The sequence below is a fragment of the Chenopodium quinoa genome, unplaced genomic scaffold (assembly GCF_001683475.1).
Source record: "Chenopodium quinoa cultivar QQ74 unplaced genomic scaffold, ASM168347v1, whole genome shotgun sequence".
Classification (NCBI taxonomy): Eukaryota; Viridiplantae; Streptophyta; class Magnoliopsida; order Caryophyllales; family Amaranthaceae; genus Chenopodium; species Chenopodium quinoa.
Window position 1 is genome coordinate 1,397,233 of NW_018744537.1, and position 16,385 is coordinate 1,413,617.

The following is a 16,385-nucleotide window of genomic DNA, read 5'->3' on the forward strand; positions in this document are numbered from 1 at the left end:
AAATTCTCCTATTTTCAAAAATACTATACATGAGTGGTTTCCCTAAATAATGCTCCAACTATTACCAATTCTATAAATACAACTAAACTTTTACAATTTCCTAATCTACTGTCCACGTCACCATTTAAGTATAAAACTATTTTTTTTAAATAATTTAACACAAAACCGCCACTTGATGAGTCAACGGTTTTCAATTGGGGGCCAACTGAAGTGGCAGTTTCCATTTCATGTAAAAAAAAAAAAAATTCAAATGAAATGGATTCAATCTTCTCTGAAAAAAAATCTACAATAATCTAGGATGAATTCAGATGAAAAGTAGAACAAGGTAAAATTAATTATACTTCTCCAAATTAAATAAACAAAAACAAAATCAAATCTTATTTGGTTAGTGAGAAAAGACCGGAGTAATATGATTTTAGAAAGAGAAAGGGAGGGACATAAAAGAGAAGGGGAAGAACATAACAGTATATACTTCGTATAAAATGATGAAAAAAATTAGGATTGAGTTAGAGATTGCAAGATAATTCCACAAACTACTCGGAACAAATTGAATTAAAAAAAATAAAAAATTCTCAAACTTAACCGAAAAATCCCCTAATTTGAAGATGCTAGGCAATTGAGAATGAAAATTTGAAGAATGTATGAGAGATGTTTGAGATCTGAAATTTGAGTGGGTAGAATGGATGATGGGCAATGGAGAATGAGAGCAGCGAGATGAGGTTGAAATTTTGATAGTGTGTTTTTCCTATATAAACCGCCATCTGAGATAGCGTGTATCAAAAAATTGAAAAAAAATAAAATAAAAAAATAAATTCATTAAACAGCTGACATGGACAGTATATTGGGAATTATTTAAAAAGTAGAGGTATATATGAAATTACAAATTTTCACAACAATATTTAGGGAAAGCACTCACTATACACTCCCTCCATTTTACATAATTCTCATAAAATGTTACTTGTAGAAACATACACTTAATAGTGAACGACAGGAGAATTTCTAATCCGTATCATACATGAAATTAGGAACTTTTTGAACCTTCCTAATTAGCAAACGGAAAACACCTATAGTCCTATAGGATAACATAGATAGGTTGACTTGAGCTCCAAGAAAGAAGTTGGTTGTTATGGTCAATACATGAATACAATGCTTTGAGTCTTTGACGATTACATTTAAGAGGCACTTAATGAGTCATATATATCTTAGTTATGAGCCTTAATGACCAACAAAGCTTAGCTGGTTTAGGTAATTAGAAATTAGAATATTAGTGACACATAACTTTGGCACATCCCATAATCCCCACATGAAAGAGATGTGGAACAATTTTAAATCGTAGAAAGTCATTTGGAATCTAATTACATTCATCTCGCTAATGTATTCAAGATATACATCTTATAAACTTTACTTATGGATAATTAAATCTAGGAAAATGATACTCTGTAATATATACTGAGTACTCGTATTACATTCATTACACCAATCTACAATTCTACGTGTGAATGTATTTTTATTAAATGGTTATTTATAATCCTAATGGCTACATATGTTAATACCCTTAAATCCATAAAAACTTGCAATTAGGAAGAGAATATATAACAATCTTACATAGAAAAATGTCAATAATTAATATCTAATATCGATTTTGAATACCCACTCTGTCGCAACAAGCACATCAACCGGGAAGAAAATGAACAAGTGACTATTGGTAAACTACAACATTCCTTAAGAATGCATCTACAATATTCCCTTCAAGGTCATGTACTTCGTATTTAGAGATGTAGTTTTTTCAAACAAATACCCCGTCTAGGTATAATTTTAACCATTTTGCACTCATATTACCTATGCAACTAAACATTCATCCACCAGAGGTTTCGAAGACACACCATTTAATTTGAAGGCCAAATTCAAGAATCTTGTTTTGATATTCAATAAACCGAGGTAATGGTGTACACATGAAATTTTGGATAAGTACACAAACTTTTTTAAGGTACTTACAAAGAACCCGAAATTCACTATGCACAATGAAATGGCACTCATCTAATATATGTTTCATCATTTTACACATTTACAAAAAAATACAAAATCCCTTTTTCAGGGGGTTTGCCTAAGAGAAGAATATGTAGGTAACAAAAGTGGGACTCTCTATACAAAATCTGTACACATTTGTACTGTGAACACAAACACCATAGCTTTACCCCTTATACCCAAATCCAAAATAAAAATCCATACCCAAACCCAGTCCAGAAAAGTGCCGTCTTCCCTCATTTTCCATGGTGATCTTCTGTTGTACTCTAAGCATGGGTCAGATCACCTTCTCTTTCCCTGTCTTCCATGATCTCTCCCAAAACTTGTCCTCTTATTTGTTCGGGAAGATCACAGAAGCTTTAAGATGGATGATCTTCAAAAAATAACTTTGTTCTGAGCTGCAACATTTGCTCCAAAAGCTACAAGCACATCTCAAATGATTTACCCACCTGTTAATTCTTACGCATGTTGAGCCTGCATCTTCCGATGGATATCATCCACGAGATCTTTCAACTCAGGAAAGATTGATACAAGCACGAGCTCCAAGATAGCGTAGGCAACTTGTTTTAGACATACTGAAGACTGCAAATTTGAAATACATCTACTTAAAGTGCACATTCAAACCACAGTAAAAATAGGAGGGGAAGAAGGCGTGCCCAAATCTTTAAAAGGCAAATGATGATAGCTGTTACCTGAAGGAAAAAATAGAGATCCCGCGCACACCGTTTGTACTGTTTTGCACCAATCATACTGACTAGGGGTGCTGGAGCTCCATCTATCAAAAGAGGAGAGAAAAGTAAACCTCGTAACCATATAAAAATGGAGCCTAGAGTTTAACTTTATATCATTGCTCCACCTCCTCCACGAGTAATTTCAATGAGAATACCAATACAACTATGCACTAGAGTTCATTTAAGATTATAGATACAATAATTTGACATAAAATGCCCAGCCCGGATGCAAATGATGGAACAAAATTTGGAGCAAGAAAGGCAAGAAAGCAAGTCCACATAATTAATATATCAAAAGTTGAGCCTTGCACCAAACTTTACCAACCTACATTTTTTCAGGCTAAAACGAGCCAACAAAAAACAGAAATAGTCCCCACACACCCAAGTACTGGACGACTAAGAGAAACAGTATTGGAACAACCAACAGCAAAGTTTTCGTCACTAATTGACCAAGAAGTCATACAAGGGAAGATAAAGAAGTACTTTCATTAAACACTGGAGAGGAGTAATTGAAATGACAATAATTGACAAAAATCAAGGTTTATAGACAAGTACAAATCATAAAGTAAGCAGCACATCGAGGTCACTTACTGAAAAGCATATTCTTCACAAAACTAGCTCTTCGAGCTTCCTCAAGTTGTATCTCAAATGAACTAGATTGGGACTTCCTGCTGGCTGCTCGAGGTGTAGCTTGAAAAGATTTATTATCCATTTCATCCAATCCACACCCACCGATTTCTAGCTTGAGAAAAAACTTGCCCTCTGGCCAGAGAATCTGAAGCAGATAAACACAAATACATGAGAATTCCGTACTGTTCTCACAAATCAAATGCAATAATGTACAAGACCCGGAAGGGGATAGTTCATGATTGGAATGTTAACTTACCATTCAAAAATTAAAGTACAACAAGAAAAAGGCATCCTATCCTCAACAAATTAATACGAAGAGTATAAATTAAGACCCTTTTTCCTCAATCAGCAGGAGTGGTGTGGAATTTCAGCATCAATTTGGGTATTGCCAAAATCATCCTAGGGTAACCTATCTTAGTTATAGGCCATGTTTGGTAATTAGAGTTTTGACATTAAATGAGCTTATTTGACCAAGTTAGAGGTTTGACTACATAAATCATCTAAGTTGGTTGTTTGGTAACAGAGCTTTTTAAATGAGCTGATTGAGGCAAATAAGCTAATTTGGAAAAAGCTAAAAAATAGAGCTTTTTAGATTAGCTTATTGAGTAATGGATGTCAATTGACAATTTTATCCTAAAAAGTTACTCTAATTCACATTCTTGCCCTCCCACTTTCTTACCCTAGCCAAGTAAAAATAAATTGCCAATGTCCTAAATTGTCATCTCATGTGTTCAGCTAACAAACAACTACAACTAATAAGCTAATTTACCAAACAACTCTACATAATAAGCTGTTACCAATCGGCTAGTCAAACAGATTAATGCAACCAGCTAGTCAAACCAGCTAATGCAACCAGCTCTTACCAATCAGCTAACCGCTAATTTGAGATCTGTTTCTATATTCCATCTCAATATCATTTTAACGTTCAACTTTTCTCAAACAAGTATACTAAGTCCTTCCAAACTCACATGGCACCCTAGTACCCTCTAAATAATTCCTTTTATCGCTTTTCACCACATCTATTGATGTACTATCAAACACTAAGTATACCACAACCTTCCAAACTCTAACCCTAGTACCCTCTAAAAAATTCCTTTCATCGCTTTTCACCATATCTATTCTGAATTAACCACAGGTGCCAACTGTCCAAAACTGGCAAAAATCCATTGAATGAATGCACTCCAAAAGAACCACAATTGAGCACCCCTTATAGCATCAATAATGTCCTTCCCAAAACCCACTTTAAAAAAAAGTTGCTTCAGTGTATGAATAGTTACAGAGTTAAGTAATTGGAAGGAACATGGCAATCTTGCAAGGGTTTTACAGTTCTAGACTCATAGCGTCCATGCTGTTTGAAACAACAGCACCAGTTTGAGCCAAATGAGAATCATATCTTTGCTGAGATAAGCTTGTCAACAGTAGGTGGTATCAAGATCAATTCACTTCGTAGTAGGAAGTGAAATTATACTAAACATCCCAGGTAGATGCTGGCAGATTAAGATGGCTTGCACTGCACATTTTTCTATGTTATAAGAATTGCATGTCCTTTAACATCTATCACTCTCCATTTAACAGATCGAGATAGCTTGTCATGCACATTTTTGTGCTTTATAAGAATTGCATGTCCTAATTAATCCACAAGAGCCTATAAAAGCTATTAGTAACCTTAACTCTAATGCCCTAGGTAGATGACAACCTCCAGTGGCATAGTAACAACTTTCTAGCTTAAGCTATTGACACTGTTTTATAACAGACCCATTAGCTACACTAAAGAATGGATGAGCTAGTTGGGTGATTTCACAATGGTGACAAATCAATGAAAAATAATATAATGATTTGTGGGTCTCATGGAGGCATTAACTTTACCAGTTAAAATTTGCAAGTATACATGAAAGGAGACAATATCACGAATACTGCACAGGCCTAATAATATAATATGTAACAAATTGTAAACACATTGATATATACTCCGTTTGATTAGTTGTACCATATTAGCTCGGCAAGTTGCCAACATATAACTTTGACTATTAACTTTAATATGTCCCCTCCATTTTTTCTTTATTATGTAAAAATAACCAAAGATAGTAAAAGACTGAAAAGGTCAATATGGTAAAAGTGAAAGGGAAAGTATATAATTGAATATTTCAAGTGCTTACATCTTTGACCCACCGAATTCCTTGAGCAACAACATCCTCTCTACGCAACCAATTAATCTGCATCAATAGCCAGTCATCAATAGCGTCTTCCATGACTAGCTGTAGTATTTGCTTTGAGATCCAAAAGACTTGTCTCCTGTGGAAATATCAACAGAAGAGCAGAACAAAATTTAGTTCTAAGCTTCCCACAAAGGGAGGGGTTGTGAAAAGTATGACCCACAAAAATGACCAATAAAGTTAGTGAAATCCCCATGCAATGATTCCCAAATTCTTCTCAATCAATAGATTCATGAATTGTACCAAAACCATTCACATTGTAGAGAGAGAGAGAGTTTTTTTCTTTTTTCTTTTTTTTTTTTTTTTTTGGGGGGGGGGGGGTAGTATTGGCCCTGCAGGTGTGAAGAGGCTGTTATCCTTGCTATTAGTTGATGAGACAATAGCGATTGCACAGTTGACATGGATAGCAGAGGAAATTTGCTATAAAAGAAGCAACTCCCTGCTAACCCACATATTCTGTAACCCTATAGATCTCCGATTCCAGCAACATGCAAATACTCGGAAAAGGGTTAAAACTTTAAAATATACATGGCAAGAAGGGAAATAGCCAAACAACTTTACCTTATCCAGCCTCTTCTGTTAAGCTGAAAAACCTTGTCAACCAAATTCAACATAGGCACGGTAACATTAGGTGGTGTCCACTGCAACATAATTAAAAACAATAAGAACCAAGCATTACTTATTCAATGAAAGCAGGGGACTTTGCTATTCAGCTCGAAAATTAAAGGACATTTGACAAGCAAAATCAGAAGACTAATAAGAACTAAGGTTTAAATAATGAGTACGAGCAAAACAAACACATTCTTTCCATATCTATTAGTTAACGCACTGATACAGGGAATACCGGAATACATAACCAAACAAAGACTTACGACAAAATGTTTTGTTTAAAAAGTAACAAAAAAAAAATGAGATTATTATGCAAGCAAACCTTAAACCAAGATGATCATGTAACAAAGAATACAGTGTCTTACAACATTGATGGAAAGGGAGAAAATTCCAGGAAACAACTACTTTTAATTTTTATTTAAAAAAAAAAAAAGAAAAGAAGAAAAAAAAAAAAAAGGAGCTTGTCATAATTATACAAATGGTAATTTGATTAGACTTTTAATAAAATAATTATACCTCAGGTGGCACTCCAACAGGATCACCCATAGGATGAGGCATAGCTGGCAAACTCGCTACTCCAACTGAGTTCGATTTCATCACGAAGGGTCGCATCGCCTCAGTATTGGAGTGTATAGCATCTCTGGTTCTCTTGACCACTCGTGGTGGAAAGCTCTTCGAGTTCAATTCATTATCTGAATGCCACCCACTTCCATTATCACCAGAATCTACTGTGTCATGGTCAAGACTTCCATCTTTATCACCATCCTCATTATCAGAAAGATTATTAGCTGATTCAATTGAAGCATCTAATGAACCATGCATAATCAAATCACGTTCATTCAAAGACAAGTTTCTGGTTGGCACCGATGTAAGTTCTTCAAATTGTGATGAAGATGAACCAACAACTTTGCGCACTAAGCCATCTGAGACCCCTTTGAACTGACGTACAATATCATCAACAGCATCATCAACATTAACTGAGTCACAATTTAAAGTACATATATCAGGCTGTGGCCAACTATGCAATCACCAATCAAAACTAAATGCACATCAATAATCAGAAAGTATTAGGACCATAACAAAAAAAAGCTAAGTAAATCTACAGAATAAACCTCTTAAAAAAAATTCAAAATGCTAAAACAATGTAATATTCTTCCACACAGCAAAAAAAATAAAATAAAGATATAGAATCTGAAGACATCACGTCTGTACCAGTATGCTAACTTAAGCCCAACAATTTCAGTTCTTTCAAAGCATTCATCCTGTCTAGGGCTAAACGAAGAATTAATGTCATTTTTCATGGGTAAATCACACAGAAGTCACATTTATGCTCAACTTATAAAAATTGCAACCAGCACAGATTATGAGCTTTAAACTCTAGGTGAACAATATCACATCAAAAACATTAGACAATCCTACAACTGAATTAAGCTCAAAATCAACACTGAGGATGTGCAGAAAAATTAGAACAGCATACCTGCAAGTGTTTTCATCACTGAAGGTGACTTTCCAAAGGAGTAATTCTTCAAAAAATACACATGTGTGTTCATGTTAGAGTTAAGCATAATCATCACTTTTAAGCGATTAAATGAAACATCACGAAGAGCTCACCTTTGAAGAAGCACTGAGAAAGTCCCACACTTCATGCAGTTCAGCAACATTGGCTATTGATAAAAGATCCTAAGACACAATGATTCGGGTTTTAGATGTTAGAAGGATCATGGTACCCAAAAAGAGAATTTCAACAGTTGAACATACACAAATCATACTTGCAGATATTTATCAAGCTGGATACAACGCTGATGAACAAAAGAATCTTCAGTGCTGGATGAGAATATCCTCTTTGGGGGCAAATGTAAGTTATAATTGGGAATATCCTTTAGTTGTCGATGCAGTCGCTCAAAGTTCCGGTATCTGCACAGAAAAATATCAAAGCAGATTTCTCAGTAATCATATAAGCATAAAGGCACAAATAAGTAGCTTAATAAATTCGACACATATCAGGCAAAAGAGTAAGATACAAAACAACAGGTAAAAAAAGAAGGAATCAGTCAGTCACAGTTTTCACAGACAACAATAAGAAGTCATGGATAGCTCAAGTAAACAGAAAGTAACAGTTTTCACAAACAATGTCAACTTCTGATAATTCAATGATTGTTTATGAAAGACCAGAATATAAGAGCACTGCAAGGCACGACGATTCACGTTTCAGATATTAAGATAGAAGAGGAAGTAACCGGTACACACCTCCTTTTCACAAACCATTTGTTATTCTGTGCATCCGTGACAGCAATAGAATACACAGCAAAAGATTTGGATCCAATTTTCTCAAAGTATGCTCCTACAACCTGTCATTCATGTCAATTTGTTGACATCACGAAAAGGTAATTAACTAATCAATTAAAATGAACAAACAGGTGATCATGATTACTATTTTATATCAGAAGAAAATATGGCAATAAAACAGGATTTCCTGCCAGGTTGCAAACTACAAACAAATGTACTTTCATATTTTTGCCCAAGTAAGAAAGTAGCAGTGAAATGTAACTAACCCGACACATAAGCTTGGGAAAGTGAGACCCCTCGGCACGAATCACTGAACCTGAAAGATCAATTTTTTTCTGTTCACTGCGTTTTCCAAAATCCGGGCTGTAAAAGTCCTCTGAAATTAGAAGACTTTGGCTTACACCAATATTAGGACTTTTCTCTTCTGATTCAACTTTTAAATCAGAAGTACTACAGGATCTCTTAAGCCTACTTTTATTTCCATCAGCTGTGATAATATTGGCACCCTCAACTTCACAGACAAAGGCTGTGCTTTTTAAAGAAGAACCCCTTTCCACATCAGCAGATACTCTTTTCTTCTTGTTGCTACCGTCTTTAGCTGAATCGGAGGTCTTTGATCCAGCAAGGGGGCCCACTAATTTGTTATCTGGTACCTGAGGAGGATGCCCTTTAGCAGACTTATTGATTTTTTCTTTATAGTGCCTTCCTATAGCCCACATGTTTTCAAGATTTTCAGGAGCAAGAACTTCAGTTCTTCTCTGGGTTGCAGCATCCAATACTCGTGCCCAGTCAGCAACTTTTGGCTGCACAGACTCTTGATAAGATAGATTAGAAGAGGGAACCAATGAAGCCTCCAAAGCCAATGTTCTCTGCACATCCCTATCACCATGTGGCATTTCAGTCTCTTGATTACGGAAGTCTTTACGTCTCTTGAATCCAGCTTCATCAGTTCCTATGCTTCCTTCACCAACAGATTGATCATTATCTGCCTTTGATGGTTGATCATCACCATCTAATCCAGTTAAAAAATCTTTGACATGAAGAAGAATAATCTCTACCAACTGATTGATGTACCTAACAGCCCAGCACAAGAAAGCAAGAAAGGTTCTTTGAGCAAACTGGTCATCCATTCAACCTCCAAAAGCATCATTTAGTTAACAGAAAATATCAGAATATAGATAAGTGTAAACAAATCATATACAGTTTTGATTATTCAAACAAAAACTACTTGCTATGTTGCAGGATAAGGAGAAGAGATGGCACACAATTGAAGTCAATAATATATTAGATGTACGAAGATGTGTTATAAGACAATGTCTACTATATTAAGTCACATCTTGCTTGACATCACATAATTTGGTCCTAGGAAAAATATTAGAAAATTTGACTGGTGTCATATGACAAGTCAAAAAAAAAAGTAATCCTAAGAATATTCAGATTCAGAGCACGAAGAAAGAAGGTATCCATATGCAAAAAAAATAAAAAGGATGTAGCATAAATAAAAAAAGAACGGGTTAAAAAGCATCTACACCATATATCAGAGGTCAGAAAGATTGACTGGACCACTCGAGGACAAAGGTCTCTTTGTCTGTCCAAGCAAATATGGTGTGACTCCACCCTTAAACCCCTACCAGAATCCCTTTGATGAAAATCCACACCTTGCATCCCCTAGAAGGTTAATTAGGAGCAACTAATGCTCTTCCCAGTTCTTTGTCTAAGAAAATATGATCCTGACTACCTAAACTGGCTAATGGAAGAATAAATAATACACAATCTTCTCATGTCAATAAGCATCCAAAGGCACTTAGATCAGAAAGAAGTTATTAGGAAACCCCAAAACATTAACAATAAGTAGGAAAGGAGAAAAGGGGATATCTTGGACTCACTCTGGAGACACAAGATTCATAATAGGCTGCAGTACTAAGCAAGTTACAAACTCTCGGGCGATGCATCGAACAAGAGGACATTGCGCTTCTTTTGGCCTTAACACCAAACCCAGTAATCCAGCCACGAGTCGCTGCAGAACCTATGAGGAGCAGGAAGAAAGTTATACACAAGCAACGGATTTAGAAGGAAATGCCAAAAAAAGTGGAAAAAGTTTAGCTTCATAAAACTCCTTTCACACCTTGTACTCACTGTCAGCAGACATCAATGCTGGATGGAGTTCCTTGGAAGCCATAAGATGGTGTTTGAGTCTTTCATCCCTTTCTTCAGAAGACAGAGTAACCATAACATCTACACCAATAGAAGCTTGGGTTTTTCTAAACAATTCCAGATGATCACCAATTAAGTCAACTATATCCCTGAAGCATCATACATAAATTTGTTAGCGATGCAAGAGCTCAAAAGGCCGCAACTACATAAGCTGCAGGCACATTAATAGGAAAATAAATGATTTACCTTGTTAACAAATCAACAAGGTTCACTTCCTTTACCCTTCCAGCAACTTCACCAAGGGCTTCCAATATAATGCCACGCATCAGATCAGGGGCTTCTTTGTCAGGTGTTATACCGGAATACCACAAGTCCGTAACAAAATCTTCTATGATTTTATCGACAAAGTCCTCAGCTGCAGCCTCTACAATGGGTGATTCAAATTTCCCCCTCCATTTTGGCAGGGGAGGAACTGTAGACAGCCGAGAATCATTCACTGAAAGTTGCTTCTTCCCCAAATGAGAGAGGTATATTTGTTTGCTGGTTGATGGAACCTTAAAATGAAATTCTACTTGATTTGTTAATTGACGCAAAAGAATTGCAATCACGACTGCAACTGGGACATTCATCCACATTGACTTACTTGTATCTGCACACATTCCAGCAAAGTACTACATCATTAAGTTGACTTAGGGAGAGTATCAGAAGCTCTAAAACCTCATAAAACTGGATTAAAATCCATGCCTTGGGATGCAACTAAAAAACCCACTAATCAGTTGATTGCAGTTGTTCCATAAAAAAAGCTTTCCCATAAAGCCTTCAAGCTTTATTCCAAAATAAAGAATGCAAATACTCACAATACACCATTTAAAACCACAAATACAATGATGGAAACAATAGTAATGAGGGAAGAAAAGGTAAATATAGCTCATAACTCAATCCAACATAATTGCCTATGTTGGTAACAATATTGACATTGCACAGGTGCCAAAATACAACTTTCCTGCTTTTGTTAGAAAATTGAGAGATAAATAAGGTGAAAAGCGAGGGGAAAAAATGAAATTCCGCTTATGAGTTCAGCAGAGCTAAAAAGGATCTAGTTTTTTCTTTAACCAACAAAAGGCCAAGAAGTAAATTATAGAAAGTGGTTGAAGACCTTGACAAACTTGAAGCCATTAATTGGCCTAAAGTCACTTTGGACTACATCTACGAAATGGTTAAGTTGAAGGAAATCTAAACAGCTAAGTTTTGGGTCTGCCACTTCGGGGTTAAAAATGGTATAAAAACATATTGCATCCCTTCGACCAGAAGTATTCACTGAAGATCCTCTAACAACCCAAATGTATTTGGGAAGTAAGAATGGTGTAAAGGACAAGTGACACATAATACTCTTAGACATTTCTAGCTTCTCAACATACAGTCATAAACACCAGTCCACCATGAACTATCACTTATCCGTGCCCTTCAAGCACCTTCATCTGCTTCAAACTTGCAATATCTCAGGCATTACCTCGATACTCCATGTTCACAAGATCCAACTAAACTAGTACTCTCATAATGTTAATACCATAATTTAGAAAGCTACCCCCACATTGAGCTCCATGAATGGCAATTACCAATACAGCAATGCCATTATAATCACTTTGCATTTTTTCCCAGTTAGAATTATTCACTTTGCATCTAATTATACATATTTCCTCAAGCCCACATTTTCCACATAGCTTTCGTCAATCGCGGTAGTAACTTATCTATCACCAAACCATCATCATCTTCTCAAACAGACAGATGGTGATAACAAAAGCATTATTCGAAATTAAAAAATTAAATTCAAAACAAAAGTAAAACAATCACAATCAAACAACAACCCCAAAAAGTACAAAAAAATAGCGACAAAAATCACAACTAATCAACAAAAAAATAAAGAATTCTGAAAAATCAAGGAGAAAGAGAAAGAACTTACGAGATAAGAAATACGTAATAGAAAAGATGAATAAAGCCCACCATAGAAAACGAACTTTAGCTTCTTCAATGAGATCCTGGATGCTTTCCATCCGACGCTTCATTGCGTCAAAACCCCAAAAATTTCTTCTGCTTAATAATGTCGAAAATCAAGATTCCAATTCCAATTCCAATTCAAGCTAATTAAGGTGAAAGATTGAATCGTATGTCTAAGGTCGAGGAAGATGAAGATCATTCGCGAAAAAGTTAGGGTTTCTTGGGATAAAATTGGGTCGCCCAATTGAATTGCCACGGGAAAAAATTGAAGTCAAAATCGGAAAATTTAGGGATTGCGAGATGCAAACGACGAGAAAGAACAAGAAGATTCAGTGTCTGCCATTTTAGAGGAAGAGAGAGAAAATAAGAAGGGAATTTTGAGGAATCTGAGTAGAGGTGAATTTTGTCGTTACAAGAATTTTTACCGGTTGGACAATTTACGGTTTGTTTTGGTGGGAAAAGGGAAATGAAGGATCATCCATATTCTTGGATACCTTACCACAAATTAACCTACTGTATATTTTTTGCGTTGTGGCTAAACGGGTCATTCGGTTTGGGTACAATAGTGAGTTTTCAATTTTCAAGCAAGGAGTTTAAAGCCGATTTGCTCTACCTTAAAATTTACAACAATATGGAATAATACTAGGTAAAACTAAGTTAAGTAAAAATAAATAACAAGGAACAAATGTACGGAGTAATAGCGAATCAATAAAATAACTTAATTTTAATAGAACTAATTATTTTCAGTAAATATTATGTGAAGGGAATAGAACCTTAGCATAACTATTAGGTGTGTCTCTAGTTAACATGTAACTTAAAGATTCCAATATTTAATTAAGAACAAATAGAATAATATCAATAAGTTGGATCAATTTTTATACTTGTTATTGTTAGTTTTTACACATATTTGCTTTCAAAAAAAAAAATCGAGACCAAGTTGCATTCAATGTCGAATCTTCACAACAGATCTCGAGGGGCATTCGTAAACATAGAAATTTTGTTAATTTAAGTGTCAAAATTATGTAAATGGGAAGATTATATCAATCTTATTTTAACTGTACTTTATTAAGTCAAAAATGAATGGAAAAAAAAAAGACTAATTAGTTTGGACTACATGTCTTATAAGTCATAGGCCTTGTTTGAGCCCTATTAGAGGTTTGCCCATTTTAAAAAGCAAATTTGGATGTTTGAAATATAGCTTATTGACATAGATTTTTGGGCTGAAAAAACTTTTTTTTAGAAAAAGCTCATTATTAGAGCGATCTCAAATTAGCTTATTGAATAGTTAGCTTTTTTAGGTATTAAAAACACTGAAACAGCTAACAATTAACAACTATTTACTAAATATTTTACACAATCAACATTTTACAACCAGCTAATCAAACCATCAGCTATCTACAACCAACTAGTCAAACCAGTTTATACAACCAACCTAGGGGTTCTTATGATGCGAGTCGAGTTCGAGTTTGGGGTAGCTCGACTCGTTAACATATCGAGTTGAGTTTAATTGAGTCAAGTTTTGACTGAGATTTAACCGAATCGAGTTTTGACCGAGTCAATCCCGAGTAGCTTGCAATTTGATCTGTCTTAGTAAAACTCTTTATTTAGTGTAACATCTCTTCATTCTCTTTAATTTTGTCATGTGAGAAATATACATATGATGATACGAGTACATAAATAATATTTTATTTATTAATTATTAATGTAAAAAAAAGGTTTTTTTTATCAAAATATTTGAATTTTTAGTAAATATAATATTATATAAAGGAATTCGAGCTACTCACGAGCTTTCGAGTCGGACAATGAGCTACTCGACTCGACTAATTAACATTTTCGAGTCAATCTCAAGCTCGAGTCGAATTTTGACCGAGTTGAACTCGAATAGCTCGTGCGTTATCTCGTCTTATAAGCAGGTTTTAAGCACCCCTATATCAATCAGGTACCATCTAATTAGTAATCACCAAGTAGGGTCATAATAAACCAATCCAACTCCAAGTCATACCCTATGAACCCAAAAATACCTTAATTCAAAAACGCAAAAACCATGCACCAAACGCAAACATGTTACTCGAGTACTCGATAATTGATACGGCGGCCCCTAGAATTGGAATATTGCGAGCAAGTTGCTCCCATGTTAACCACCATTGAATGTCATTTATCAACCCCTCATCCACTTTTTACGGTCAAGGTCTCATCTTTACCTTAATTTTCCACATCGTTTAACAAATAATTGGTCTGTCACCCACGTAATCCCAAACTGACAGTAACTCTAACCTTCTCAAAAATATCAAAATAAATATCCCCTCCATCTTATCCAAAAACAAACCCCTGCATTTTTTATTCAATCAATTAGGAGTACAACATTTACAAGTATTAATATCTTTAGATCTATCCTTTTACAAGAAAAACCCAAATCAAATTTTATCAAAAACATCATAAATTATCTCATAACATAAAAATAATTCATTCAAATTTTTGTTTTTATTAATATGATTAGTGGGTCGATGGCAATTCCTGCATCTAATTGTTGTTCATCAACATCATTATTAGAATTTAAAAATTATTTTTCATATTGTAATTATTCTAAGAGATTTAATTCAATCATAAATTGCAATGCGAAAAATCATGAATATAAGGTGCCAAAATTGGAGCCTTTTAGCAGAAGCAAGTTTGAGAGAGCTGTAAAAGATCCTCCTTTGATTCAGAAATCTGAGTCTCAAATTGCTGGTAATTTTCTCTTGTTTTCTTTGAATTTAGTAACACAACTATTGATTTTTATTTTTTTATTTTTTTGTGAATGGGTGTTTGGTGTTTGGTGTTTGATGCAGATTATTGCTCAGTCCTTGAAGGTGAAGATTCTTACAGTTGTTGGCAAGCTTATTTCGAGCTCAAAGAACTCGAGGTAAGGATTGTTAGTCAATATTCATTCAATCCGAAATTAATAGTCACATCGCCTTAATATAGTTCGAGTAATTGTTATCATATATTCCGAACATCCTGAGAAAGTATGCTTAACATTTAACTAAGTTATTTCTTCCATCTAGACTTAATAGTTATATCATATTATCATCTTGTTTATATCATGAGAAGTTGTGATGATTTGTTTCAGACATTCTAAAATAGTATACGTGACATACTTTCAGAAGGGTATGTTCTAATTAGGATTTATGTTATTGATGAAACTTTACAGAAGGAGTCCTCAAAAGAAGAGGTGGAGAGGCTAATAATCGAAGCGGGTGGAGTTAAATCTTTAATAGGGTGTCTCCATGGAGTGGCAGCCATTCACAAAGCACACAAGGAGGCATCTAATGCTCAGGCAAGCGACGAAAAGAAGGCGAAGGGTGAACGTGAACGAAAGATACACGTACATGTACCAGATGGATTGCCCAGGTCAGCTGAGGAAATTGAGGAAGACGAGAAATCAATGATGCCTGATTCTTCTTTTACTAGGATGCTAAGGCATAGGGGCAAACACCCTGCTTGGTATTCTCCAGTTCCTGACCATGAAACTGACTGAAGAATCTTCCTACTCGAAACTGAGATTAAGGGCGTAATTAGTGCTCGCTGTGTGCTTAAACAAATTTCAGTTACTGTTTTATGGTTTAAGTTTCGAGATTAGTGGTATGATTCTTTTGTAGGGTCTGTAATATATTGCTATGTCTAATTAACAACTGAGTTTTCTTGTATATATATGGAAATCAAGTTAATTTGGTGTAATCATAAATTTTCTTGCTTACTCTAA

At 35.1% G+C, this 16,385-nt stretch overlaps 2 protein-coding genes across 2 annotated transcripts; one reads left to right on the top strand and one right to left on the bottom strand.

Annotated features, from left to right (window-relative positions):
• Window positions 1-1,929: 1,929 nt before the first annotated feature.
• LOC110698553 lies at window positions 1,930-13,223 on the bottom strand. The gene is made up of 15 exons (XM_021875997.1): window positions 12,609-13,223; window positions 10,895-11,297; window positions 10,620-10,797; window positions 10,381-10,520; window positions 8,761-9,568; window positions 8,456-8,556; window positions 7,978-8,122; window positions 7,820-7,888; window positions 7,686-7,731; window positions 6,725-7,185; window positions 6,161-6,240; window positions 5,543-5,678; window positions 3,348-3,531; window positions 2,718-2,800; window positions 1,930-2,607 (listed from the first exon to the last, which is right to left on the bottom strand). The coding sequence occupies exons 1-15, from the start codon at window positions 12,709-12,711 to the stop codon at window positions 2,485-2,487; spliced, it is 3,060 nt and encodes a 1,019-aa protein (XP_021731689.1). The 5' UTR covers window positions 12,712-13,223; the 3' UTR covers window positions 1,930-2,484.
• A 1,757-nt stretch (window positions 13,224-14,980) lies between these two features.
• Window positions 14,981-16,360, top strand: LOC110698554 (CCG-binding protein 1-like). Its single transcript, XM_021875998.1, has 3 exons — window positions 14,981-15,370; window positions 15,472-15,545; window positions 15,834-16,360. Exons 1-3 carry the CDS (start codon window positions 15,133-15,135, stop codon window positions 16,158-16,160), a joined length of 639 nt encoding a protein of 212 aa, XP_021731690.1. The 5' UTR covers window positions 14,981-15,132; the 3' UTR covers window positions 16,161-16,360.
• Window positions 16,361-16,385: the final 25 nt, after the last annotated feature.